The sequence below is a fragment of the Bactrocera oleae genome, chromosome 3 (assembly GCF_042242935.1).
Source record: "Bactrocera oleae isolate idBacOlea1 chromosome 3, idBacOlea1, whole genome shotgun sequence".
NCBI classification, from domain to species: domain Eukaryota; kingdom Metazoa; phylum Arthropoda; class Insecta; order Diptera; family Tephritidae; genus Bactrocera; species Bactrocera oleae.
This window is the reverse complement of record NC_091537.1, coordinates 7,047,613-7,075,388: the sequence shown is the minus strand read 5'-3', so window position 1 is coordinate 7,075,388 and position 27,776 is coordinate 7,047,613. Positions and strand designations below refer to the sequence as shown.

Genomic DNA, 27,776 nt, shown 5'->3' with positions numbered 1-27,776 from the left:
CCAAATCGGGACGAATGGTCAGCTAAGTCTAGCTACTACCGTTGTATGTTGAAATTAATTTTCGTTAATTTTGATTTCTATGCAATGCTTTATCGGCAAAAATGAAAGAACATTATAATTACCTAATTTTTTTTATACGTATAAGTCTCTATATCAACCTTACTCGCTGCGAAGAAAATTTCGCAAATTCTTTTTTAACACTCCTAATACAGCTAGACCTCAATTTCGGTTCTATTCAATAAACATAGCATTTTCCAAATTTGCATAATTTTAGAAGTGTTAATTGAAATGAAAGATATTTGCCAAATATATTCATAATATACGAGAGTTGTTGAAATTGTAACCCTATATAATATGCTCAAAATACTAAAAAAATATAAAAAATTGAAAAAGACATCAATGAAAATATATTTACAAATATTTCAATATATCGACTAGTTATAAGAACATTTTTCTGAAGCCTTTAAATCAAAACTAATTAAATTCCAGTGTTGTATTTTCTCGTTCGGTTAACTTTCTTTGAGTTCTCCCTCGTAAAATCCATACATATGCTAAAAGTTGCGGAAGCAACTGCCAATGTTTCAGCATCAGAAAATCATGAAAATAAAACCGCAAAGTGGCCGCGTTGCTGCAGAATTGTTGCGAATTCGTTGAATGCAATTGCGTACCGCTTTATTAATTGACTTCAATTAAATGCAGTTTGCTCGATGTTTTTCGTGTTGTTTTGCTAATAAACTTTGTACCCTCCTATTCTATGTGCACAATAATAGAAATTATTTCATTTGGAGTTTGAAGTTTTATGCAACAACAACTTTATTAGACGTGCTTGATGCAGTTGCTGGACTCAAGTGGTGCATGGCATTCTATGTAAAAGTATTAGTATTTTTTCAAGAGTTTTCCTTTTTTAATTTTTCAATTATTGTAGAGCAGTTTTCTTAGTCATACAAATCGTGTACATATTAGAGAATTTAAATCTCGACAAGAAGAAATATTTTTGATTGCTATAGGAGCGTACGCATATAAAATATATTAAGATATGCGATTGGATGTTTAATTTATCGCAAATATGCTTAAAAAACAGTGCAGAAAGTTGTAGTGTAATCTTCTTGTAAAATTACAGTGTGTCTTTTCTTCATCTTCTATAAAATCTGTAAACCACTATTGGTTATTCGCAGACCTCAAAACAAATGCTCGCCGGTAAGAAATTTCGCTCGAATTGAAATATTAGAACGGCGCTGGATTTTTTCAATTTTGAACAAAAAAACCGTGTTTTCTTTTTTAGGTCCGGAACATTTAGTCATTGTGATATGCACTATAAAGTTAGGTTAGATTTAAAACCCTTTATTTATGAACGTTTAAGGAAGTAATCCACAGGTAAGTCATTTTGTGGAACTAGAAAAGCTATTATTTGTGGGACGTGGGTTCAAGTTTCAGATAGAACCAAATTGACAATTATTAATTGAATGCTTCCCCCATGAGGATATGTCAAATCACCTCAGACTTTTTTCATTGTAATTTTTTTTGGTAGCAGACTGATATAAACAACAATCTTCGCTTCAACAAAATTAATTTTCGCAATTACTCAATTCTATCGTTCTTCACAAATAAATCAGAAAGCCAAAATATCGCTACTCACACAAATTTGTGCTTTAATAGTCTAAGAAATGAGTAACCAAACACCTGATCCTCATCAACCTATGCAAATAAATGCCTGCGAAGTTCGCCAAATATCCTAATGAATCTCAGTGTAGATGAGCCAGTTGAGCCGACCGCCGAGTGCCACAAAATGTGCAAGATTTCAAAACGATAAAGTGTTTGCGAGCGCCCTCAAGCACGCTTTACAACAACCACCTCTTGGGAGCTAAATGCAAATTAATGATGGCAAAGATAGGATACGTACAGAGGGGTAGTGGTAGTGACAAAATCGAAGTTAGGTGGAAATTTTGCGTGTCTGCAAATAATTCATTGCATTTGAGGGTTAAATTAGATACTAAAATGTTGGCACGCATTTTCACACCCTTTCCGGTGTTCGATGTAAATAAATATCTACACTCGTCTGCAAATATTTCTGTGTGTGTTTATAGGTGAATACCCTGTAGGAAAGATTGAATTTGTCTAAGGTTTTATAGACAATATTCTTTAAATGTGAGAGAATATGCAAAATATTACTTAATACGATGTATATAGTACAATGACTAAAATATATAATCATATCCTTTTCCTATTTATATCCCTTTCAGTACAGAGTTTTCGTTTTTAGTCCAATGAAAGTTTAAGCATTGTGATAGCTTTCATTTAACACAATTCAAAGTTTTCAATCCTCCAGATTTCTCTACAGGGTAGCGCGAGCAACGTATGCGAGTTAGATACGAGTCCTTCTGTTTGTTATGCTTTGCGCATAATGCCTAAGGTCAACGCAATGTCGCATTGTCTAAGGGCGCCACACGCAACGGTCTACAATTGTAATTAAAAATGGTTGCGAAAAATTGCCATAGGACGAAATCTGTCATACTATAGCAGAAAAGTATGAATATATCTACATACATACATATATACATACGTATGTTTCAAAGATGTTTGGTTGGCGAATAACAAAAATTCTTTATTGTTGAACAATTATGGAAACAAGTGGAAACGGAAGTGACATGTGGCAGATGGGAAGTTGAAAGCATAAACGATAGAATTCTAAACGTTCCAAAAGTGATTTTGTTTTTCTTTGTTGTCTTTCGCCGCTAACTTCATCAGGCGATATTCTTATTGTAACATGACTTTGCTATGAATTAAAGTTTGTTGAAACATTTCTTTCTGTAAAGTGCACACCTCTTTATTACAAGCTTATAATTTTACGATACGATAAGTCACCGTCACTATCATCTGGTACATTCTTGTAGACTATGAAAATTTTGGCCGAATCAGGCTCGTCGGTTTGTTTTGACTGCTTGTGGAAGTGGCACACCTAAGGTTTTTTGGAAAATCGAAAAGAGTCGTTATTTCGACTCTTGTTTTTAGCAGTGAAGTAAAAATGTGTTTAGGCGCTATATACGGTAACCCTTCTCCTTCGATGGCGGCGTTTAAAACTGGTTTAACGAGTGTAACGTGGTCGCACGTCGGTCTTAAACAGCAATGGAGGATAATGTAACAATAATTCACGATCTAGTAATGGTAAACCGCCGATTTCATGTATGTATGTACATATTATATGTAGAGAACCCGAAAAATGAACCTTTTAAATGTGCGCGTTTAAAGAAAAATTCAAAATTTTTTATTAAAGGATTAAACAAACAAATAAGAACACCAAAAAGTCCATTAAAATATGTAAGTCACAACAACTACGTCACGCCTGGCTTGATAAACCACATAAGCCCCAATAGTGGTCAGTGGTACTAATAATGAAACGCAACTACCACCAACACTGCAACCGGTATAGTCCATTTATGTATGTAAGTAAATAAATCGATAACGGTTTGTCATGAAGTTTTTAGCAAAAACAAAATAATTTGGCATGCAAAAAACAAACTGAAGTGCGGTGAAGTGTAGTGAATGAATGAATGGGTGCAGAAAAAAATATATTCATATATGCATATAAAAAAAGTTAAACAAAAAAGAGACATGCCAAAACTAAAAAAAAAAAAAATTTAATGGAAACTGTAGCACTGAACTAGACCATGACTTGGCAATGCTAAATATTTCGTGGCAACGCGTGCCGCACATATTTTTTTAATAAATATTTAACCAAATGCTGGTGGTGGTTGGTGGTGCTACAAACATCTATAATATACTGGTATATATTTATACATGTTGGTTTTATGTTTAGGTGTTTGCTTGCTTGTACGAGTAATACTCAGATGCTTTCAAAGTGCCACCATTTAAGCTTGGTGAAACACTTTCATATCAACCCACATTTTGTATATGTATGCATGTATATACATATGCATATTTATATTCGTATGTTTTGCAGGTATGAAAGTGATTCGTGTACTTGAGCACAGGCTTTGCATAAAAATTAGCAATGATTTTCACTGAAGACAATAAAAAAAATCCAAACATGCAAGTCCAAAAAAATAAAAATAAAAATTAAAAAAAATTACAAATCGAAAAAGGTTAAAAAAAATATGTATTTTAGCACTCATAAAAGACGCGCATACCAAATTGCTGGCAATCTCGATCCACCAGCTGACCGACGGCTTGTTAATTGAGCGCCAAATTGCTCACCGCTAAATATCAGCTGATGGCCATTGATCTCTTAAATTACTGTCTGCTATACGCGTACATCCATATTGATGGTCTTTATATACGCTATACATATGCATGTACATCTGTACTTTAGGGTGGGTCAAAGAAAACGAATTTTTCTTTTCGCTTGGTACTCTGAAAAATAGGTTCTTAGACCCCTCTAAGAAATCACTCCAAGCATGAGCTCTTAATTCTAACGAGAAGGTACTCTGCCGTACAATTCTCTATTTCTTGCTTATTATCAGATAGAAAAATTCAAATCTTCGTTCCAACTACTTGAAAAAATATCTCGTTTCATAAATTTTGTAGGAAATTTTCTGTTTTTTTGTAAAGCAGTAAATTTCCTAAAAGACCATGAGCTTGGCAAATTAAAATTATTTTTTTTTTCATTGAGTTATTAAATTCAAAAGAAAAAAATGAAATTTGCCTTAAATAAGTCAATCTGTAGTTTATAAAAAAAAATTTTTTTTTAACATCTAGAGGCCAACCCACTCAGTTTTAAAGTAAAGTTTCGAGTTAAAATTTTTATTTCGTAAAAAATGTTTGATAATTGTTCTGGAAGCTGTGGAGAGTCTTCTTTCTAGCCAATTAAAAGTTATCAACTTAAAAAAAAATTTTGTGCTCATTATTGGAGTTTTGAAAAAAATCTTAAACGACATTCTTTCCTTAAGCTAGATGTTAAAAAAATTATTTTTGTTTGTCCAAAAATTTTCTTTTTTTATAATCTACAGATTTTACCCTCAGGCTAAGCAAAAAAAATTTTTTTCCGCTCCACCCTAATGCATACATTTAATTACTTTGTTCGATGTCTGTAAGCATCTTGTAATTGTAAAAGCCAAATGGCCCGTCGATTTAGTTTGATGAATTTGATAATGATGTAAATGAAAGAGATAATCAAGCCACACGTATATTTACATTTGTGTGCGAATGCTGATAATAGTCGGAGTTGCGCGTAATCGCCATCGACACTGTTATCGCTGAAGTTGATAATGATGACAATGCATTAAGGCATCTCTGGTGTATTGTTATTGTGAATTTATGGCAACGACCGACGTCAACGGTGCCAAATGCGCTGCACCCATGACAACGCCACATCAGCGATTACTGACTGGAGATGAGGTTTGACAAAAGTTCGATTACGTTGAATTGCCTTAAAGACATGCAAGTGTATAAAGATTTGTAGGCGTAAACTCAAAATATTTTTGTTATGTGTAGGTGTGAGGCTCCGGTAGAGAGCGAGCATTGGTAATCCGAAAAAAATTTTCTCTTACTCAAAAGTGCAAATTTAGTTGGAGCACCGACTAATTTTTTCCATGGTTCGGTGCATAAACCCTGATTTAAGCGCTATTTTATGAGCTATCGCCAAAGTAATCATATCTTAGTTTTAAACACCTCTCGCGTTCTATTTTAAGGAAATAAAGCTTGAACAACTCTCTTCTAGGAAGAAATTTGAACAATGGAGATCAAGTTTGCGGTCTATTGAATATCCAAGAATTTCGCTCGGAGCGCTTAATTCGATTGCTGTATAAAGTTAAGATAATATGATGTTTTTTGCGCAGATGAAGTTTTTTTACACTGAGCCATGCTCTATATAATATTTTTACTACTAGAAAAGTTGAAGAAAAATATTAGTTAAGATTAATTTATAGCTCAGGTAAAACTAAACCACTAAAATACACATATGTGACATAAAAGAACCCAATTTTATAGAGGATTACTTCTTCTCTGGGTTGTAAGAAAGTTTCTATATAGTGAGCCGAGGGTCCGTTATCTCTTTTCAATAAGGGATCATTTTAGTGTTTGCTTTTGACTCTGCAATGCTATACCGTCTCTAAAAAAATCAAGTTCAGTTGTATTTAAGCTACAAAAATTGTTAATCTACATAAACTATAATCTCAGATGTATTGCTACAGACAACGACTGTTGTAGAACACTTTCGGGTTCTAATTGTTCGGCTGATACCAAGTCTGAATATTTTTTTTTTTTTTTAGATCTTGGCTAATAGTATTGAGATAAAATAAGAACCAGAATAATGCGGAACAACTAATCCATCCAAACTCTGTCAAAGATCAGCAATGAAGAAAATTGGCATCTGAGACCAGCGTTGTTGAATACCTAAAGGGTAATTTATTTGTTTGAGCATACTTTTGCCACTTGCTTATAGAAAACATATCAACCAAAAGGCGATGTCATTGTTTATGTTTAGGTGAAACATTCTTCATTGCAGTCTGCTGACACAGCCATGTTTCAAAATGCGCCAGAAAATTCTTGAAAACTATAAAAAAGTATTAGAAATGAAATTTATGAACCAATAAAAAGAAAAAAGTTTCGTAAAATAGAATAAATTCTTAAATTCTGCATATAAAAAACCCCCGCAACAGTTTGGAATCAGAAGCAAAACAAAAAAACTAAAAATTATAAAAACAAAAACACACACACATAAACTAACGCTCACTAGACAACAAATACAACTTTATTTTTATGCTTTCAAACACTCGAGGAAAATATTGTAGCAACATTTGAGTGAACAACAAGAGACCCACGACGACAGACATCACACATCAACAACAAAAACATAAACTTACGACCGGCAATGCTTAGATAATATAAACACACAACTGCTGACGCTGAATCTTTTGGGAAATTCGGTCAAGGTTATTTACAGACAACGAACCATTGGACTCTTCTGGTTGTTGCTGTTATACACATTATACGTATATATGTACAATAGTTATAGGCACTAAGTTCTTAAGACCTATAGATATCATTGACACATCTATTGTATAAGCAAAAGTGCCCTTAAGAAAATGTTTTGCTTAAGTTTCAAAAAAAAAAAAATTATAATAATGATACCAAAGCAAAGCCAATAAAGCAGAAAAAGTCGGATATCCCAATTTTAGAGGCCACCATATTAAGTAAACACTTCACAGTGGAGTGTTTTTTCAATTAGTTGCACTACTAGCACTTCTAGGCAGCCAAAGGTTGCTTGTTTGCTCAACATGAAGATATATTTTTGTTCTCGGTTTTCCTCTTTCATAGGGTCCTCAGTTTCTATTTTGCCTTTGAAATTTTCTTTCAATCACTTAGCGGCGTGCCGTCTTCGAAAATCGACACTTAAGTAAGAGTACTTATTTGTAGCAACCATATTTCAGCACTTTAAGGTAATCAGGCAGGAAATTTATAGTCTTAAATTTTGTCTGTTGTCGAGATTGTGGACCAAATGGCTTTTGGGCTTCTAATGAAAACATATTCACTACTAAGTGGGCTATTAAAAAAGTGTGTTTGTATTTGTGTTGGCCGGCGTTTTGTTTTGAAATAAATCTCAATCTTTTTGTGGATTATAAATTGGTCGATAGTGGGTATTGAACGTATTTATGGATGTAAGCTAGATAAATGATGATTCATAAAAAAGGAAAATGTAGACGGCTTTAGTATTTCAATCTTACCGACTATTGAGTCAGTACATGAACCGGCACAAAGTTTTGCTTTACCGTAAGGGTCCAAAGGGTAGTAACTACTAATTTTTTAGAGAGGGATATGCTATAACGGGCATAATAAATTTTCTAGTTTACCTGCGATTGACCTCAAGCTCCCCAACGGTTCAAACAGAGTACACTGCAAGAGGAGTGAGATAGATAAAAAGAGAGAAAACTCACACTTGCTTCTAGTCCGTGAATAATGACAAGAGATTATGTCAATCTCCTCTGCCTTACAATTTTCAGCGATTCCGCTATGACCCAGCACGTATACTAGTCTAATAAATAAAGAAAAGTGCTGTTGTACTTTGAAAGATAATATGCATATACAGAAATTTCTCTGTATTCCTGAAATTAGAGTTAAAAGAGAGCGACAGTAAACGCCACCACTCACCACCTCACTGGATTTCGAACCATTTAATAACAGACTATTGTCATAATAGTTTAATATTTTATTAAATATATGTGTTAATACAATATTTAGGAATTTTATGAAATAGTTTATTTGCATTTTTAAAACTTAACCTACAAATTTCATTAGAAAAAAAATTAATCTTTTAAAAATTTGTTTACATATTTCATACAAATTAAATTCTACCCACCACAAATTCTCTTTATTCATATATGTATATTCCCAACAGCGTCGCCTAATATATGGTATGTCACATATTCATATGACACCCATCAAATTACGCACAAACTCATTTCATTTATCACACCCTATGTCCCTCCATTTGTCATTTCCTTAACGCACCTTCCTTTTTATTTTCAATGATAATGCAAAATTCTTAACATTTTCTTTACAACCGAGTCGTCCTTCAATAAGACAATTCGACGCATTAACTGTGTTTTTTTTTTTTTGTTTTTCGTGTGCTTGTTTTCTTTTCTTGCGTGGCATTATAATGTCGTGCAATTAACTGTGCTGTCGTCTTTAATGGTTCCATTTGAAAGACACCTTGACTTCCTTTTTATATGAAATCAATAATTTGGGTGTGTAATAGCCGTATCCCGTGACCTTTATCTGTATTCTTCTCGGTTGTTTACATTTCCTTTGACAGCTCGTAAATTAGTTACAATTACGATGATGTCAACTTCCAATTTTTTTAATTTAAAACTGAACTTTATTTAAGCAAAAAAATTCATGATTTTATTTGTTACTTTTTCTATTTCTTTTTAGAACAAATCTCAAGTGGTGGAGCCTATCGATTTTGAGGGCTTTGTTGCGAAAAACAAAATGCTAATACAAAATGATCCACAGCGAGAACTCTTGATATATCCCAATGACGATGTGTCGGTAAGTCTAATGTATTCTGTCCGTTGAGCTTATAAGTATTTAGCTGGTTTTATTACTCTTGGTTTTGCTTTTTTTTCTCCGACCTTTTTAAAGATTTGGAACAAATAAGTTGACCGGGAAAACTCATATGTCCACATTATTGGCTATTAAAGCAATAATAGTCTATTAATTCTGGTTCTGGCTGTTCAAAACTTCATTAATCTAGTATTCTCTCATCTTTAGCCACTAGTTTACCTTTCAACCGATTAAATTGCTTATGGATCGTGTCAGATTGCTCTGATTTATATACGAATCCAAGCCATCATCCCATTCAAGTAGACGAGTCTTTAAACCATAGGAGCTTATAAATGGTACAAGTTTGGTAATGATCGACATTTTATCTGTTACTTTTTTCAAGACAGTTGGGTCTACGTAACCGATTCGAACAGAGTTTTATGTCCGATCAGCAACTGTCGCCTTATTTTCCAATGCAATTTGGGTAATGGTCTAGGCCGTTACAACAACAAAATTAGTAAACTTTTGTCAGAACCTTAAAATTCGAACTCTCCAAAAATAAGATCTTTAGGAATTTTATTATTTGGGGTCTAAGGCTTTCTGAATTAACGCTAAGGACGAAAATTGTTTCCCATGACTAATTTTTGTTGCTTATGCGATTTTGTTTTATCATTGCTTCACTATGTTTTCCCCTTAAGATCAGCTAAAGACAAAATTTAGCTTTCCATTTTAAATCAAGAAAATTCTTATATTCCTTATACTCTTAGGAAATCGTCATGCCTCGCAAACAGCGCACAAATACCAAATCAATTATCGACCGGTTCGAACCGCCTAACGAAGCTATCATTTGCCCATTACACGGTGGCACAAATGGCAGTTCTAACGGCTCAAGTAGTGCTTCCATTTCACGCCAGAGTAGTCATACAAATAGTCCCAAGACGACACAACGCCAATTTAGCAGTCAATCCAATGCAAATATACAAAACGGTAATCTCTCGAGAAAAAGCTCACAGAGTTCATCTACAAAAATACAGTTATCCATCAAATCACCAACTTCCTCACACGAATCCTATGAGTCTGCGCTTTCGACTGCATGTTCAGTTGGTGGCAATCTGACTACCAATTCGCATTCATCCTCATCATCAACATTGAAATCGAATATACTCGCACAACCCGAAGAAGATGAGGACTTGGACGGCTCGGATGGTGCGGATGGCATGAGTAGCAATGGCAGTGGTGGCGGTACACGCGCCGAATGTACGCGCTTCACACGTCAAGCGTTGTATACATATCGTGCCAAAAATCATCTCATACATTACAAGTACAGCGCTTACGGTGGCACATGTCATGATTTGCCAAAGTAAAGATTGTCAATGCAAATAGTATTGTTGTGGTTTCTAATTTTTAATGTGAAATAAATTTACAGAATAAATCCACCCGAAGCTTTGATAGAGGAAGTGTATGAGATTGATGCCGATCAGGATCGTATTGACGAGCAAATGACACGATCTCAAGCTGATTCGATAACCAAGCAGGGATACTTGTTGAAGGGTCCCGACTCGGGTTCGGATCGCATGTTTGTCAACATCGGCAATAAATCCTTTAAAAGGAGGTGTGATGATTATTTAATTTGGTTTAGTTGAAACGGCTGTTTCATTTATATTAGTTAAATGATAATAACTACTTCATATGTTGTCAGGTATTGCTATCTGCGCCAGGAAGTGGACGGCACCTACATACTCGAATTACACAAAGATGAGAAGCAAGGTGAGGCTAAAGCAACAATAGTCATGGACTTTTGCACGGAAGTGGTGCAGGTAACTGTTCTCTCTGTTGTTTATAACAATAATTTTACAACAAATTCCTTTGTCTGCAGAATCCAAAACGCGGACGCTTCTGCTTCGAGCTACGCATGACCGCTGGTCATAAATCGTTTACGCTCGCTGCCGAAAACGAAGAAGAATTCAAGGATTGGCTAAGTAAGCTTTCGCTGGTGTTGCAACAAAACAAGATACAGGAGGATAAGCGCGTTGCATCACTGGAGCGCGCACCACAACCTAGCACCAGCACAGTCATCTTCGGCACACTAAAAGGTCTCGATCAGTCCATGAACCCGCAATTGATTAAGTACGGACGTGAAACAGACATTTCAATTGCGCAGGCGCGACGCGAGCATCGCCGACGTCTATTCGCTTGTTACCAAACTACGGGTAAAGCAACAAGCACCGATATCATCGACCAGTTTCGTGAGCAATTCGGCAAACGCATATTTATAGCCTGTAAAGGCTTACGTTTTCGCTTGCAATGCGCTGGCACAGACGGACTCGATGGCGAGAACTTATGCCAAGTGGAACCATACATCACCAGCTTAGCGCTGTATGATGCACGCAACGGACGTAAATTAACCGAATCATTTTATTTCAATGTTAACGATGACACTGTCGGCGATATGCTGCCCACGACGCCAGTGCCAAACTCCGTGTCGGCTTGTTGTGTGCCACAGCGACGCGGTGATGAAAAGGATGAACGCGCGCGCAGCAATGGTGGTGTACGCGTGCAAAACTCGTTGCTGGAGAATCTCTCCGGAGATTTGCTGCGATGCGGCAAAGAACACTTCGCGCACTTGCGTCAGGCAGTATTCTCAGTTACAGCGCCACATCCAGATATCTACTTGGTGCTAAAGGTGGAGAAAATACTGCAAGGTAGTATAGTGCAAGCGGCAGAGCCGTACTTGAAGACTGGACGCGATCCAAAGATCGCATTAAAACTACACAAAACAGCGCGTAATTATGCGCAAAACATAGGGCACTATCGGCAGCCCTTCGCTTGGGCGGCCAAACCGCTCTTTCGACTCTACCGCAACGAATTGGATACGGAGAATAATACGTTTGAATTGACGACCATCTACCGACAGGAGGCGAATAAGTTGAAGGATGAGGAACTGTTGAAATTACTAGCGGAATATCGAAAGCCCGATAAGCTGAGCAAACTCACAGTTATACCGGGTTATATGAAGCTAACCATTGAAGAGGTGGAGAAGGTGTCAGGTGAGTGAGTGTGTGCATTTAATTCATTTCAATTTGCCATTAGCTCTCATTTACTACAACACACACATATATACATACGCAGGTTCCTTTACTAAGTCTTTAGTGCCGCTAGCTAACTTCACATTTCCACCCAAACCGCCCACGCTCGAGCTGACCGAATTCCAAAGCAATTGCAAGCGCGACACCTATCCCTACATAACATTCTGCAATCACTTATTTGTCTATCCGCAGTACTTGCAATTCGATAGTCAAAAGTTTTTTTCGCGTGCACGCAACATAACAGTGGTGGTGGAGTTGCGCGACTCAGATGAGGAGGGTAGCAAGCCATTGAAGGTGTGTAGCGCAGTATTCAAAATCTGATTTATTGCTGCTAAAACTTAAACTCCCCTCTGACATTTCTTGCAGTGCATTTATGGTCGCCCTGGTCATGATTTCCTAGTCTCGCAAATCGCTTGCCCCGTGCTGCATCACCACACCACACCCACTTGGTATGAGGAGGTGAAAATGCGTCTGCCATTGGGGCTCTTTCCCGAACATCACTTGCTCTTCTCCTTCTACCATGTATCGTGTAATTTGGGCAAGAAACGTGATGCCAATGCAGCTTTTGAAACACCCATCGGTTATGCTTGGTTGCCGTTATTGCAGAAGGGGCGCATCAATCTGGAAGAGCAAGCCATCGCGGTAGCGGCGACACTACCTGCGGGCTATTTGTCGATACAGCCATTGGGCCTGGGCAAAGGGGTAAGTGTGTGACACTCATAGTTGGAAGTGTAAATACATTTTTGTTTTTTGTGACTAAAGAAAGAAGGTTCGTAACACAACTGGGAGTTCTTTTTATATATTGTTTTAATATTTAAAAAGCTTTACATATATAATATTTTTTTTATTTTGTAATTTTTAATATTATCATTGATGTTGTCATTTGTTTTAATATTTTAAAATATTTATAATTAAACGTTTTCATTTATAATTTATTTTTTTCTGATTTTAATTCTGTTTTTAATTATAATAAATTAATTTTTAATAATTCTCTACGAAGTATTTAATTTTTTTTGTTCTAATATTTTTTATTTATTTATTTTTGTTAAAATGTATATATGAATATTTTTTTCTATTTTGTTTTTTTACTTTGCATTTTTAACTAACCTATTTTTTTTATTTTATCCCATATACATACATACATTTTCACTCTTTGTTTTTATGCATATCTTAATTCTAACAAAAACAAAATACATTTAAATGTTCTTCACATTTATTTCTATTCATCATTACTCACTTGGATCTTCTTTGTCTTGTTTTTCCATATTTTTCATGCGTCTTCAAATTCTTGTGCGTGTACATATGGATTAAAAAAATATTTTAATTTGGCTGCAACACCAACAAAATTTCGTTTTCATACAACAAAAATCATTCCCAAAAAATGAATAATTATAATAAATAAAATATATAAAAATATAAATATAAATATAAAAAAAAAATATATATATATATTTTTAAATATTATTATTATATTAAAAAAATATATATATATATATTTTTAAATATTATTATTATATTAAAAAAAAAAATATAAAATAAATATTAAATATATAAAATATATAAAAAATATATAAAATATATATAAAATATATAAAAAATATATAAAATATAAAAAATTTAAAAACGACGAAAAATTCACAAATAAATTATACACGAAATTTAAATTATTTGAAAATAAACATATTTTCCCACAATACAATTACTAAAACTAAATAAAAATTAATATAAAAAATTTGTACACAAAATTCAAAAAAAACTTTTTTGGAAATCAATTAACAAAAAATTTTAAAAATGTTTGAAAATAATAACTATAATTATTTTAAAATATAATAAACGCTTCCTCGGTGCCATAAACACACACACACGCCCACACATACACTTGGGCTCGTCCGTCAACATACATATGCTTGGTTTACGATCATCCCGGTGTCCATACGCACTCTATCCCTCTCACTGCCACACTTCCTCGCGCGCTCTCTCCCTCTTTCTATCTCCCACTCTTTGTCTACAAAACATTACCATATTTCCAGCAGAATTGCGGTCCCGAAATACAATGGATCGACAATCAGCGCTTACTCTTCGGCGTTGCCTTCCGCATGGACTCAACCGTACTGACCGCCGATCAGCATTTGCATAACTTTTTCGCTCACTGCGAAAGGTTGTTGGAGGGCGGCAAAACCACGGCGTTACCCGCTGAATCGGAGACCTGTAAAATACTCAAAGCAGCACATGCGGTCGATATCAGCACGCTGATCAATTTCCTGCCGACCGTATTAAATGAACTGTTCACACTACTCGTGTACACACAGTCGGAGGAGATCGGTTTGAATATCATACGCTTACTGATCAACATCATACACATGCTGATCGATGAGGCCGGTCGCAAAGAGCTACTCATGGCCTATGTTAAGTATGTCTTTCATGCGCCCTACTACAGTCAGAAGACATCGCGTACGGTGCACGGTGAATTGTGCAAATATCTGCCGACCATTTTGCATCCGAACAATACCGATTTTCTGATTGTCAATAAGTTTATGCATTATTCGGGTATATTCTTCGATTTGATTATAAAAAGTATGGCGCAACACCTATTGGATACGGGGCGTATACGTATGCTGCGAAACGAACGATTTCCCAAAGAATTCCCAGCGCGTGTTGAGAGCTTGATAAAGGTGCTGACTTCATATTTGATCTCGCGCTACAAAGATCTGCCTGTAGAGACGCAACAGTTGAATCGTTCGTTGTCGCAATTCGTGCGTCGTTGCCTCAGCTACATGGATCGTGGTTTTGTGTTCAAGTTAATCAAATATTACATGGAACAGTTTGAGCCGGGCGATCAGCGTACGTTACAAGAGTTTAAATTTGATTTCTTAGCTGAGATTTGTCAACACGAACATTATGTGCCGCTCAATTTGCCATTCGTATTGAATCCGAAGAATCGTCCGCCAGAAATGATGCTACACTTTACACTCTCTGAGGAGTTCTGTCGCCAACACTTTCTTGCCGGTTTGCTGTTGCAACAGCTGAAACATAGTCTGAACGAAGCCAGCGCGGTGCGACGGCACGCGCTGCGCATCTTTAAAAATCTGCTCGCCAAGCATGAACTCGACGATCGCTATCAGAATCGTGGACAACTCTCACGCATAGCGCTACTTTATGTGCCCTGGTTGGGTATTGTCATGGAAAATACGCATCGGATCGACGATATGTCTGGCGTGGCAACGCCTAATGGTCACGTCTACGCCGATTCGGCATCATATACACAGCGCTTGTCATGTTCCAGCAGTTATGTGTTCGGCAAAGACACAGCCTTGAATTCGTCAACGTCTACGCCGCGTTCGAAAAATCGCATGACGCTGCATATTGAACATCCGAGTCCACTGCGCGCCTCAGTGTATGTGAGAGATACGATGCATCCAGGTACAGCGCCGCTCGCAAATGGTAACTCGGAGAGTTCGCTAAATACGCTCAATTCCGATTCGCAAAATTCACAAGACACGCCCACTTTAGGCGCTGTCACAAATGGGCACCATGTTACCGACTTGACTGACGTTGCCATGCGCAACGGTCACAACCGCTCGCTTAATCTTATGCACGGTTTGAATAGTTTGCCGCGTTGCGATAAATTCAATACCGCGGAGAGTAAAGATCTCTTGCTCGGTTTTCTATTTGTCGTCAAGCATTTAGCGCAGGATCAAATGATCGGCTGGTGGCAGAATTGTACCGAAACTGAAACGCTGGCTTATCTCAGCATACTGGATTTGTGTCTGGTGCAATTCCGTTACGTGGGTAAAAAGCATATAAATTTAGCGGACGATGGTAAGGAAGCGCGTGCGGCGCGCACCGCAAAGGCCAGTACTTTACCTGCGCGCATGCAGCCGCCAAACGCAGAGCAAGCGGCTAATGGTAATGGCACAGCGCATGAATCAGGTACACTTAATCATACGCAGAATCGTGAAAATCTTGTTGAAGAGACCGCGCGCAGTCAACAGGCGCTTTACGAGTCCAATTTGGCTACCGAAATTGGTATGATCATACTCGATAGTCTCGGCTTGTATGCCGTACATTTTCGTGACAAATTATGTGATAGTCTTGTGTTGCCGCAGCTGGCGCGCGTCTATCTACGTTTCCTGCAGCTGGGCCAGTCAGAAAGACTGTCGAAACATGTGTTTGCCGCTCTGCGCGCGTTCATTAACAATTTCTCACCAGCGCTCTTCAAAGGCAATGCCACGCTATGCGGTCAAATGGTTTATGAGCTGTTGAAGGGTTGCGACAGTCGTCTAGTCGCAATACGCCACGAGTCATGCGCCGTGCTTTATCTGCTGATGCGCAGCAACTTTGAATATACCGGCCGGAAAGGACTCACACGCGTGCATCTACAAGTGATTATCTCCGTTTCACAGATGATCGGCAATGTGATCGGTTTGAATAACGCGCGCTTCCAAGAAAGTCTCTCCATGATTAACAGTTACGCTAATAGCGATAAAGCAATGAAGGGCACCGGTTTCCCAATGGAGGTTAAAGATCTAACGCGTCGCGTGCGTACCGTACTGATGGCCACCGCGCAAATGCAGGCACATCACATGGATCCCGAGCGTTTACTCGAGCTACAGTATTCACTAGCAAACTCTTATGCTTCCACACCCGAACTGCGGCACACCTGGCTCATTACGATGGCGCGCAATCACGAGCAAAATGGTAACATATCGGAGGCGGCTTGCTGCCATCTGCATATCGCTGCGCTTATGTCAGAGTATTTACGCTTACGCGGTGGCTGCAACATCAACTGGGGCGCTTCGTCCTTCAAAAAGATATCGCGTAATATACCGCGTGATGAGCAAGGTTTGAAGTTGGATGCAGGCGCTCAGGATTCGCAATACACCGAGCAGATGTTGTTGGATCAGCTGAAGCAGTGCGCTGATTTTCTCGATCGCGCCGAGCGTTTCGAGTGCTTAGGTGATCTTTATAAACTCATATTGCCAATGTATGAGCGCAATCGTTCGTATATCGAATTGGCGCAATCGTATGAGCATCTTATGCAAGCTTATAATAAAATCGTCGAAGTAAATCGTTCGGGCAAACGTATGCTGGGTCGTTTTTATCGTGTCGTGTTCTTCGGCATGGTAAGCGTGACTGATTTAATTTTTTATAGGTGACAGTATTCACGTTTTATTTATTATATTTAACAGATGTATTTTGAAGATGATCACGCAGTTGAATTTGTTTACAAGGAACCGAAACTAACCTCACTTAGCGAGATTTCAGAGCGCCTTTCGAAGCAATACAAAGAGAAATTCGGCGAGGATGTGGTCAAGATGATTATGGACTCATCACCGGTAAGTCAAAAGTTTTAGCCACAAATATATTATAATTTATGCAGGGGAAATATAAATATGTTTAAGTTAAAACGGAAGGAGAGTTTGAGCCACGTGTGAAAACGAATATTGAACATGAACTCTGAAATTTCTTGAATTTTGAACAAAACGTTTCTTAGCTTGTACAATATTTTGAAGATATAAAATTACTAATTTCAATGCAAATCTATCCATGGTGCTGCGCAACTGCGTGGACGATTACGACCGACTCCGAGAGCACACACGTTTCGTTTTTTACCTTTCCTTGCTATGCAAGCAAGACAAAAAATTTCAGCCTGGTTCATTTTCCACCAGTGAGTTTTCCGCACCTTACAGCGGAGTGTGTTTATTTCTTCCCAATTTATAACATTTATCGAGATCACAATCTTCACAACTTATTTAGAGCTTGATATACCTAACATAAGATTCAAAGATGAATGCAATTCGTTTCCACGTTTTAATCCGTGGATTACTTCGAGCTATGGACGCTTAAAATTTGAAAATTATTGTTCTGTCTCTGGTTTTGTTGAAATTTTTTGCTACCGCTTTGTGCGTTACTAAACAATAGTTATAGTCTGCTCAAACTTCAAGTATCCAACACTTTTGTGAAATTCTTGGTATACACCCTCAATTTGTAGTAATTAAACTCCCCCTAAATTTCTTGAATTTTGCAGACTTATCCAGCTTTTAGAAATATTTCCATTGCATTGAACCCGTCTTGATCAAAAACTGGATTCATAACTTTTTAGCATTTCCTCGACATACCAAGTATGGGCTTCACTTAAGATATTTCTATTCCAACAACACGAGAAAGCTTCATGTCATGATAGTCGAGATTGTGTTTCGCCTGTATCTCTCACCCAGCTCTTTGATCCTTCCTCCTTATGCTTACTTTTACGACATTTTATATCTTGATCTCAATTAAATGTTGACACACATTCAATAACTTTGCAAAATCTTGATAAATATCTGGTTTTGAGACAATTTTCTATATTTATTGTCCTTGAGAAGAAATATACGGCTGACTCCTAATAATCGACTATAATTTGTTCTATAGCCTGTATTTGATTACTGATTGTCACGTCTACATATTTAAAGGATTTGAAAAATTTTCTTTAGAAAATGTATCTCCCAACTTTCGTCTTCAGCGGGCTTTTTGGTACGTTTTCTCAAAATTTATTTCTTGCGGGCTTAGAGTGCACAATCCCATATAAGAATATGGAATAAAATTATACAATTTTAGCATTCTTTTTCGCTAAATGAACTTATAACATAAAAATCATAAAACTTCTTCCAGAAATCTGCGACTTTTGTTGTTGTTAAAATATCAGTATTTATTACAATTTACAGATATATTTTTAATAGATTACATTTGTCATTTACTGCTTTGGCGCTGGTGCTTGCTTTGCATTTACAACAACAATAACAGCAACTACATAGTTGAAAAATTATGCAAAAAAGCTTAGGCCTTGACCTCTTCAAAATACAGCGCAACAATTCACTTGTTTTGTGTTTTCCATTTAGCAATTGTTTAATTAAAAAAATATATATGTTTTTTTATATTTTAAAAGATACGTTACTTAAACAAAAATTGTGACAATTCAATATTCGATTCGACATCATCGTTCGGAAATAGATTACGACGCTAAACAGGCGCAGCGACCAGCGAGGGTTTTACGCAACATGTGGGTTTTGGATTTGCGGGGCATGGACATATAAAATGAAAATACAAAAAAACACATTGACGCACAAAAGTTCACAGCAAAATAAAGTGAAAATAAAAATATAAAGTGAGGTTAGGTATTATTATTCCTTGATGCGCTTACCTTTTGCGCCTCATTCTGACGCAAAGTGGAGGCATGCGTGCCACGCGGACGTACTTTGCCCACCGAATCCTTGGATTTGGTCGCTGTGACTGTGGGTATGCCGGACTTTTCCAGCGTGGCATTTGACGACTTGCTGACGAGCGACTTCTTGGAAGGTTGTGTGGTGGTTCTGCAAACAAAACAAATACGAGCTAGCTTTTATAGAATGCTGTAATGTATTTTTTTACTTACTTCACAGCTAAACTTTGCTCTGTTGAGCTCACTGATTTCAGCGAGGTGGTATCTTTCGCGGCGCTATGATTGGCTGTTGAGACGCTGCTGGTTATGCGCGTTTTCGGCGCTTTATAATTCATGCCATTCGACTCGGTTGTTGCCCTGCTAAGCGCTGTGCGTACACGTGCAATTGGTGGCCGCGGTATGTTGGTGACGCTGCGTGGCAATAGGCGGCTGCTGCCCTCAGTCTTCTTGCTATCCGTCTTCGGCTTGTGACCCATGGTGAGATTGTGTAGACTCTCCGAGAGACGCTTGGTGCGTGTCATCACCGAAGAGCTGCTGCGTGTCGATGTCTTTTCGCTGTGATGTGCGCTATTCTTGCCACGCAAGCTCAAACTAATGCTCGCCAATTTGCGTAATGTGGTGCGTTTCTCAGTCTTCTTCTTATCCTCCTTCTCCTTGAGCAGCTTAACCTTGCCGAGACGTGATTTACCTGTCGTGCTTTTACACACCTCATTTGGTGTTTCCGGTGGCGTTTCGGTGTTGCCACCAGTTGCTACATCATCATCCGTTTCATTTGTTAGCTTATCGCTTGGTTGTTGTTGTTGCTGCTGTGTATTATATTCTGGCGGCACATCACCATCACCATCGCCTATGCCAACACATTCACATACACCATCCGTTTCGCATTCCACATCGCCATCACCATCACCGCACAAACTGTTGATTTCTTTTATTTCCTCTAAGATTTGTGGTAGTTCATGCGAAGCCTCTTCTTCAGCCAGTTCATTCTCTTCGCTCAGCTCACTGACTTCAACGGATTCGGTGTCTTCTTTACACTTGAATTCGTTGAGTGTTTCATTGGAGCTCTGATCGGAGTATTGCTCGTGATTCTCTTCATCACTTACGTTCTCGCTAAGCTCATTATTGCTATTCTCGCGTACAGTCCGCGGCTCTCCTTCGTCGCTCGCCACTTTTGTCTCGGCATTATTCAATTCCAATTGGTTAAGTTGAAATTTATTCGCTTGTGCGCTCACCGGCTGCAACATCGGTTCTCCCTCGGCATCCTCAAAGTCTGTGCTGTCCTCTTCAGAGCCTCTTACGTCGTCTTCGACTTGCTTCGTTTTTTTTTCGTTATCCAGGTTCAACTGCGTAACTGTAACTTTGCTAGCTAATACCACTGCTTCTTCTTCCTTCTTCTTCAATTTCACATCCAGGCCACGGCCACGGCCATTGTCATTATTGACCTTGACTGCTTCTCTAACGTTCGGCGCTTTTATTTCGTCCACAGCTCGTATTGCATCGGCTTCTTTTGCTTTGACATCGTCTACTTGTTCCTTCAGCGCATTCACACCTGCCCCTATTTGATTTGATGTCGTTATGCTGTCGATTTTTATAACCTTCAAAACATTTGCATTGTGCGTCAGCTGTAACGGCTGCGTAAGCGCATTACCCCCGCCGACGTCGCCAATTTCTCGCATAATTTTCTGTCGCAATAAATATGAGGGATAGAATTCCTTGGCGTCCGGATTTAACCTGGATGTAATTTTGAGTCCATTGGTGGAAATAATCGTGCCACTTATCGGCAGTGGCAGCTTGGTTGTTTGCTCTGTTTCTTTATTTGTCATTTCTATGGGCATATCGGCGGCTGTTTGCATCTTACCTTCTACTTATTTTCGGCGACCTCTGTAAACTGCTTCGATTCAAAATTCACTGCTAACTTAGTTTCTGCTTCTACTGCCGTGTCTCAATTACTTTTCAAAAACTCTCTCCTGACTGCCCGAAAATTTTCGTCGACTGTCCGTTGACTTTTTCTTGCGCGTTTTTTTTGGTCGTTCGGCAGTCGTGTTGATCGGTCGTCGAAAAGCAGAAAATATACGTTCTCTGGTTTTGTTGTTTTTAAAACGAATTTTATAGGATTTAAAACTGAAGTAAAAAACGTAGAAATTTAAAAATTATCTTGTCAAATTTCGAACCAAAAAATTAATTCTTTTCGGGAAAATATTTACCAGATTTGTGAAATGATGCTTGTGGCAAAGTTGTATGTCATAGTAATTGAAAATACAGTTTTTTTTGATATGTGCGAAGGTATCAGTATTTCCTAGAGATTAAAAAAAATTTATTTACATGTTTACATATATACACATACTTTTATAAATATATTATATACTTTAATAAAATAAAAGGGTTGTTCGAAGAGTTTGTGATTACATTTTTTGTTGACGTTTTTTTTAGCCATACTTTTGAATTATTGAAAATAATAGAAATCGTGAAATACCAAAAACTGATTGAGATCAATATAGAGTTATATATAGAACAATGATCGAGTTAGATATAGAGTTTTATATAGAAAACTGATCAGGATGGCCAGACGGACGAATTGAATTCTGGCTGACTCTCTGTCCGCCCGTCCGTATAAGCAAAAGTTTGATTAAAAATTGAGATATATTAATAATTTCTAGACGCGCAAAGTAAAGTGCCTATAATTGAAAAAATAAAAAGCACTACAACTGAGTCATAAATGAAGCTTCAAACCTCTCTAAAAAGCAACGTCAGTGTCATTAAATAAGACCGTAAAGTCGATAGGTAGGTTTACAAAAAAATCCGTACTGCGAATCCTATTCTTCCTCTAAACTCCGGGTACAATGGGTACCGCCAACTTTTATGTGAAGTCCCATACCTCAGCAACTACTCGACCAATTTCAAATAAATTTGGTGCAAAACATTTTCTAAATATCTTTATGTTACAGTTTGAGTTTAGGCGAAAGCGGTGCAATGGCTTCGAGGTGTGACACCTTTCATCTAAGAATGATCGAAATCGGACCAAAACTTTGAGGTTCACGGACCTCGGTGTCTATAACTAACGTTACCTAAATATCAGTCAATCTGTAAGATATCTTAATGAAATGGGCATTTTTTCTGATAATAATGTGGCATATTACTAAAGGTTACTAAAATCGGTTCAGTACTTCCCATAACTTTAATGTAAGAATATTTAAACTTAAGACAAAGTGGATGAGTGTTAAAAAGGAATAAGATTTTGAATTGAGTTAATAAAAAAATACATATATTGTGGTAAAGCAGTTTTTATCAAATCTCGTACTGCCATTTTTTTTCTATTTCCAGGTGGATCCTAATGCGCTCGATCCCAAATTGGCCTACATCCAAGTCACCCACGTGATACCATTCTTTAGCAAGGAAGAGCTCGATCAGCGCCTAAACGAATTCGAACAAAATCACGATGTCGACACTTTTATGTACGAAACACCATTCACGAAATCCGGTGCAGCGCGTGGCAGCGTCGAGGAGCAATGGAAGCGCAAAACGGTCATCAAAAGTAAGTCCATTCACTTAAAAACACACAATAATCTTTTTATGCCATGTCCATCTCTGCTTTTTACAGCCACCTACTCCTTCCCCTATGTGCTGAAACGCATACCGGTAAAATCACGCGAAATCATCGAGCTGAGCCCCATAGAGGTGGCGATCGATGAAATGCAAACGAAGGTTTCAGAACTCGAAGAGGTCATACTGCCGCCCGCCGATGTTAAGAAGCTGCAGTTGCGGCTGCAAGGCAGCGTTGCGGTTACTGTTAATGCCGGTCCACTCGCCTATGCGCAAGCATTTTTGGATCCCAAAATTGTGAGCAATTTTTCGGTAGATCGTGTGGAAGATTTGAAGGATATTTTTAGGTGAGCGAGTTGCTTATAAATAGGTAACGGTATGTCTGTATAAACTATTTTTGTAATTACTTCTTGCAGAGACTTCGTTAAGGTCTGCAATACGGCGCTGCAGTTGAACGCGCGCATGATCAGCAACGATCAAGCCGAATATCACAATGCGCTCACCGAAAATTATCGCAAACTGTGTCAGGCGCTGAGCGAGCTACTCGGTGAGCCGTTTCAACCTTTGGATGATAGCGTCACGAGCGGGCAACGCAATAGCATGGCTTTGTTTAATGCAATCAGTGGCGCTTCGCAAAATTCAAGTACTGCCTAAAATTTGCTAAATACAAATTAAAACAAATTAAAAACAAAAAGAATCCAAAAACTACGCACACAAATGCACACACCTTCGCACACACACATACATACATATATACACAATACGAATGATGTGTATTAGTAAATTTTAGTTAAAAAAAATCTATAGCAAAGCTAACTTGACTAGAATTTCGATATTTTAAGCAACTAACCTAACTAAAATTAACCAAAAATCTAAAAAAAAACTATAAAAAAAAATTAATAACTATTAGTAATAAATAAAAAGCTGTGTGTGTGGTCTCTATGTGAGTTGTGCGGCTTTATAACACTCATTCAGATGTTTGGTGAACGTTATAAACGTATGTATATATTCTACAAAATGCTGATTGAACGCTTGATTTATGCCACATGCAAGATAATACTTTATCACGCCAATGCAATATTTTTTCTCTGGGCTTTGGAAGCGTCGGCAAATGGTGATTAATTAATACCAAATTATTAATGGTTTAATGTGTCTATATGTATGCGCTTTACTAACCAGACTATTTGAGGTGTGCAAAAATTTGGTCGGGTTATGATGATGGTGGAGTGATTGTTTCAAGTATATAAAATAAATTTAATTTTACTGTTGCATAAATTTTGAGTATCAATAAAATATTATATATAATATATAGATATAAATTATAATTATATTAGACATATATGTATAAATATATTAGCTATACATAAACCATATAATTATGTCTATATATGCTTAAAAATTTATTTATATGCACATACTTATATACAACCTAGCTATTTCAATTGCATTTTGACTTCTAAGTGTCTTAAGTATAATTAAGTATTATGCCTTTTATTCAGTTATATAGTATTATTATAATATCAATACATACTATTTACTAAAGTCTTTATATAACCACAGAAAGCAAGGAAAATGTGTTATTTAGAAAATTCGTATGATGTGCTAAAGCATTTAATGAAAATCAAGCCAAAGATTATTATCTAATAATTAGCTAATTTAGTATAAAAAACATAAATAATATTGTATTAAATATTAATGCATATAATAATTAAAAACTTGATATATTTCAGAGCAGGGTTGCGAATTTTTTCATTCAAAGGTTTTGGATTAAAAATTAGATTATACATTTTTAATTCTGATTTTAGGATTAAAAATCTAATTGAAATTAATTAAAATTTAATTATTAATCGCAAAATATAATTTAATATAAATAACATATAATATTATATTAAATATTAATGCCTATAATTATTAAAAATTTGATATATTTCAGAGGAAGGTTTAAAGGTTTTGGATTAAAAATTAGATTATCTATTTTTAATTCTATTTTTAGGAATTTAATTCAATTTTAATTAGTTAAAATTTAATTGTTAATCGCAAAATATAATTTATATCGCTTCAGAGTTACTAAAAGCGTTTTAATATAATTTTTGACGAAAATTCATCACTCGAAAACAATTTTTCGTATTGCTTTTCAAGAAAAGTGTAGCACAGAAACATTGATAACGGTCTTAAATAACTGCATTAGCACTGTAATAAGTATCTATAAGTGGTTTCGTTATTAAGAGGGGTCTACATAAGCGAAGACCTCCGAACTTATCTGCTTCAAGGAACTTTGCTTAATAATTTCTTTTGAAAATTATCTAGAATGTATAGAAGCAGCAACAACAAGTAATTCGTGCCGGTATATAAGATTTCAGTTTAAAAAGTTAAAGCTGAATATAAAAAAATCTCAACAGAAAATTTAGTAAAGGCAAAATTTTGTTTAGCCAAATTATGTAAAATGTGTGTATATAATATCTATATTTACTTTTTATTTATTATGCTACTTATATTTCAATGTAGGAACGGTGCAGCATTAAATCTAAGAGAGAAAAATAATTATTAATAATTTAAAATTCGCCATTTATCTTTTTAAAATTTACATGTGAAAGCAACAACGAGGTTATGTAGTTAAATTATATACAAGACAGCATGTGAGCTTCTCATTTAAGTGGTATAATTGCTTTCAAATGCACTTCTACTTGATTTATGATAGTGGTCTGTTCGATTTGCCACTTTCCAAGAGTCGAAGAATGCAAGCTAGTTTCTAAGGAATTACTTCTCTCAATCGTTGATATTTATTTAACAAATAATATGTAAAATTTCGTAAAAAATATATTTTATAATTATATTTTCATACTTTCAGCTAAATTTAAGGCACCGCTTCACCACTAAACATATGTACTATCCTTTATAAACACTAAATTATCATAAAACACTAACACCTCGTTATATGTGTTTTTTTTTTGTTCAACTCATTACATCTTCATTAATGTGTTTTACGATTTTTTCTAATTCTAGGTTTTGGTTTTGCAGTGTATTAATTTATAACAAAAGCAACACAGTCACAAATAATGCAATAAAAATAAGAAACAAACACCCATACCATTACACCAACACAATTACAAGCAAAAAGTGCGACTTAATGAATTTACAACAACAATAACATGCTTGACACGCATATGTAATACATACATAGGTAAAATGCATATGCAAGCAAAACACAATAGCTAAAGGACAAGCAAATACGAGTCGAGTATCGAACAAAAATTTAATACAACTACAACAAAATATCTAACCAATACAAACATAGAAACACAGCAATGTATGTGCTTATGCAGTATGCAATGCTATTTGAAGAAGCGCTTTGGTTATTTGGCGTATAAAATATTTATGAATATAAAATTATATTAATTATTATAAGGATATACATATATACTTGGTACACAAACAACAACAAAAACACTAAGCGTTTGTAGTACTACCACATATTTGTTTTATATATTTGTTCGCTTTAATTATTTATACATGTATACAAATATATTTTTTATAATTTTTTACACTTAAGGCTTAGCACGCATTTAGCCATAACAAATTGCTTAACTTTAAATTTTGTTGAGGAAATAGTGAGCTGGTTAATTATTTTTTTGTTATTAAAATTATAAAAAAAAAAAATGTTTCTAAAAAAAGTACACATAAAAAATGGTATTGCATTTAAATCACAAAACACTTAACAATATTCAATGCTAACTTTAAGTAAAAATATAAACAAATTATGAAGTTTTAGCTAAACGCTAAATATGGTAAATACGTATGTATCTAATAAAAGTATTTATTTATTTTTTCGTAATTATTTATTATATATTAATATTATTCGAAATTTGTTTTAAATTGCAAATAATGTTTAGGCATATACTATACTATATATGTAACTATATACATTTTTGTTTTAAGATAAGTTATATAAATATGTATACATACATTTATATAAATATAATATAGTATAAATAAGTATGTACGTTTCCAATATTATAACTACCTTTATTGATATTTAATTTTTTTTTTTTTGGTTTTTGTAAATATTAAACATATATAATATAATATAATATTATTATTTTTTATTTATTAAGTGTACATGTATATTGCTTTAACTGTTTATGTGCGTATCAAAAACTCGACTTTATTTTATATACACATGAAGTGTTAGCTATCGGAGCTTGCGCGAAGTGAAAGCGGTTTATGGTAGCAGTCAAAATTTGTAAATGGTTAAACCTAGACAAAAATGTTTGAACGTTTGAAAGAAATACGAAACTAATATATAATAATAATATTTATTCATTGTTTAATAGCACTGCAATAAAAATATTATGGCATAATTACAACGTTGATTTAATGTTATTGGAATGATAAATCTAAAATTCTGTAAATTGCGCAAAAATGTTGAGAAAATGGGAGCATAATACAATTAAAGCACTTTTCACAAAAAACAAGAAAAAAATCAAATCTGCCGAAAAAAGAAAAAAATTTAAAACAGTTTCAATATGTTAAACAAAAAAAGCAAAAATTAGAAATAATTTGTGGCGTCATAAAAAATAACTTCCACATAATTTCAAGTAAAAAAATAAGTTTTAGCATTGATTTCTAAATTAGATAAAAATTAAAATGAACCGTGTAAAAGTTATATATTTTCAAGAAAATTTGAAGGCAAAAATGCTTAATAAGTACATTCTATGATTAAATTTATGCAAATATGAACAATTAAAAAATCTGGATAGTAATTCAGCCAATAATTTTTTAATAAATATAAAGAAAAGAGAGTAAGAGAGCCAGCTATAATATGCGATTTTTTTTTTAAATATTGGCCAAAAACTCTTTGCTGTCTGTTCATTTCTCTTTATTTTATGTTATAAAAAATTTTTGAATAATAATTACCAAAAATTTACGACTTAAAAATTCAAATACCAGATATATAT

The 27,776-nt window shown here is 35.6% G+C and overlaps 2 protein-coding genes across 7 annotated transcripts in view; one reads left to right on the top strand and one right to left on the bottom strand.

The window, feature by feature from the left end:
• The window catches only part of Ziz (dedicator of cytokinesis protein Ziz), a 60,240-nt gene extending 33,048 nt beyond the window's left edge, over nucleotides 1–27,192 (top strand). Inside the window, exons 2-14 of one of the 4 annotated variants that reach the window (XR_004975689.2) lie at nucleotides 8,887–9,003; nucleotides 9,765–10,357; nucleotides 10,424–10,609; nucleotides 10,697–10,814; nucleotides 10,874–12,044; nucleotides 12,127–12,377; nucleotides 12,450–12,785; nucleotides 14,117–17,206; nucleotides 17,273–17,419; nucleotides 22,603–22,813; nucleotides 22,880–23,168; nucleotides 23,238–23,935; nucleotides 25,825–27,192. Coding sequence is in view for 2 of the 4 variants with exons in the window: in XM_014231900.3 (XP_014087375.3) it covers nucleotides 8,887–9,003; nucleotides 9,765–10,357; nucleotides 10,424–10,609; nucleotides 10,697–10,814; nucleotides 10,874–12,044; nucleotides 12,127–12,377; nucleotides 12,450–12,785; nucleotides 14,114–17,206; nucleotides 17,273–17,419; nucleotides 22,603–22,813; nucleotides 22,880–23,168; nucleotides 23,238–23,464; nucleotides 25,825–25,847 (6,762 nt within the window). In the remaining 2 variants the exon portion in view is untranslated. Of the gene's footprint in view, nucleotides 1–8,886; nucleotides 9,004–9,764; nucleotides 10,358–10,423; nucleotides 10,610–10,696; nucleotides 10,815–10,873; nucleotides 12,045–12,126; nucleotides 12,378–12,449; nucleotides 12,786–14,113; nucleotides 17,207–17,272; nucleotides 17,420–22,602; nucleotides 22,814–22,879; nucleotides 23,169–23,237; nucleotides 23,936–25,824 lie in introns of all 4 variants that reach the window. The other 3 variants (XR_004975688.2, XM_014231901.3, XM_014231900.3) reach the window with 3 other exon arrangements.
• LOC106615607 (DNA ligase 1) lies at nucleotides 18,746–21,480 on the bottom strand. 3 transcript variants are annotated; one of them, XM_036358850.2, is made up of 3 exons: nucleotides 19,495–21,480; nucleotides 19,264–19,432; nucleotides 18,746–19,152 (listed from the first exon to the last, which is right to left on the bottom strand). In XM_036358850.2, exons 1-3 carry the CDS (start codon nucleotides 21,132–21,134, stop codon nucleotides 19,075–19,077), a joined length of 1,887 nt encoding a protein of 628 aa, XP_036214743.2. In that variant the 5' UTR covers nucleotides 21,135–21,480; the 3' UTR covers nucleotides 18,746–19,074. The 3 variants fall into 3 exon arrangements, with proteins under 3 accessions (XP_036214743.2, XP_014087378.2, XP_036214744.2); XM_014231903.3 differs by having other exon boundaries at nucleotides 18,746–19,082; XM_036358851.2 differs by having other exon boundaries at nucleotides 18,982–19,144.
• Nucleotides 27,193–27,776: the final 584 nt, after the last annotated feature.

What these genes read in the sequence shown, in the direction of transcription:
- LOC106615607 (XM_036358850.2), bottom strand. Translation starts at nt 21,134, where the DNA reads ATGCAAACAGCCGCCGATATGCCCATAGAAATGACAAATAAAGAAACA. An exon ending in GAGCAAAGTTTAGCTGTGAA is followed by an intron (nt 19,433 to 19,494) that starts GTAAGTAAAAAA and finishes TTTTGTTTGCAG; the next exon opens with AACCACCACACAACCTTCCA. An exon ending in GTCAGAATGAGGCGCAAAAG is followed by an intron (nt 19,153 to 19,263) that starts GTAAGCGCATCA and finishes TTTTCATTTTAT; the next exon opens with ATGTCCATGCCCCGCAAATC.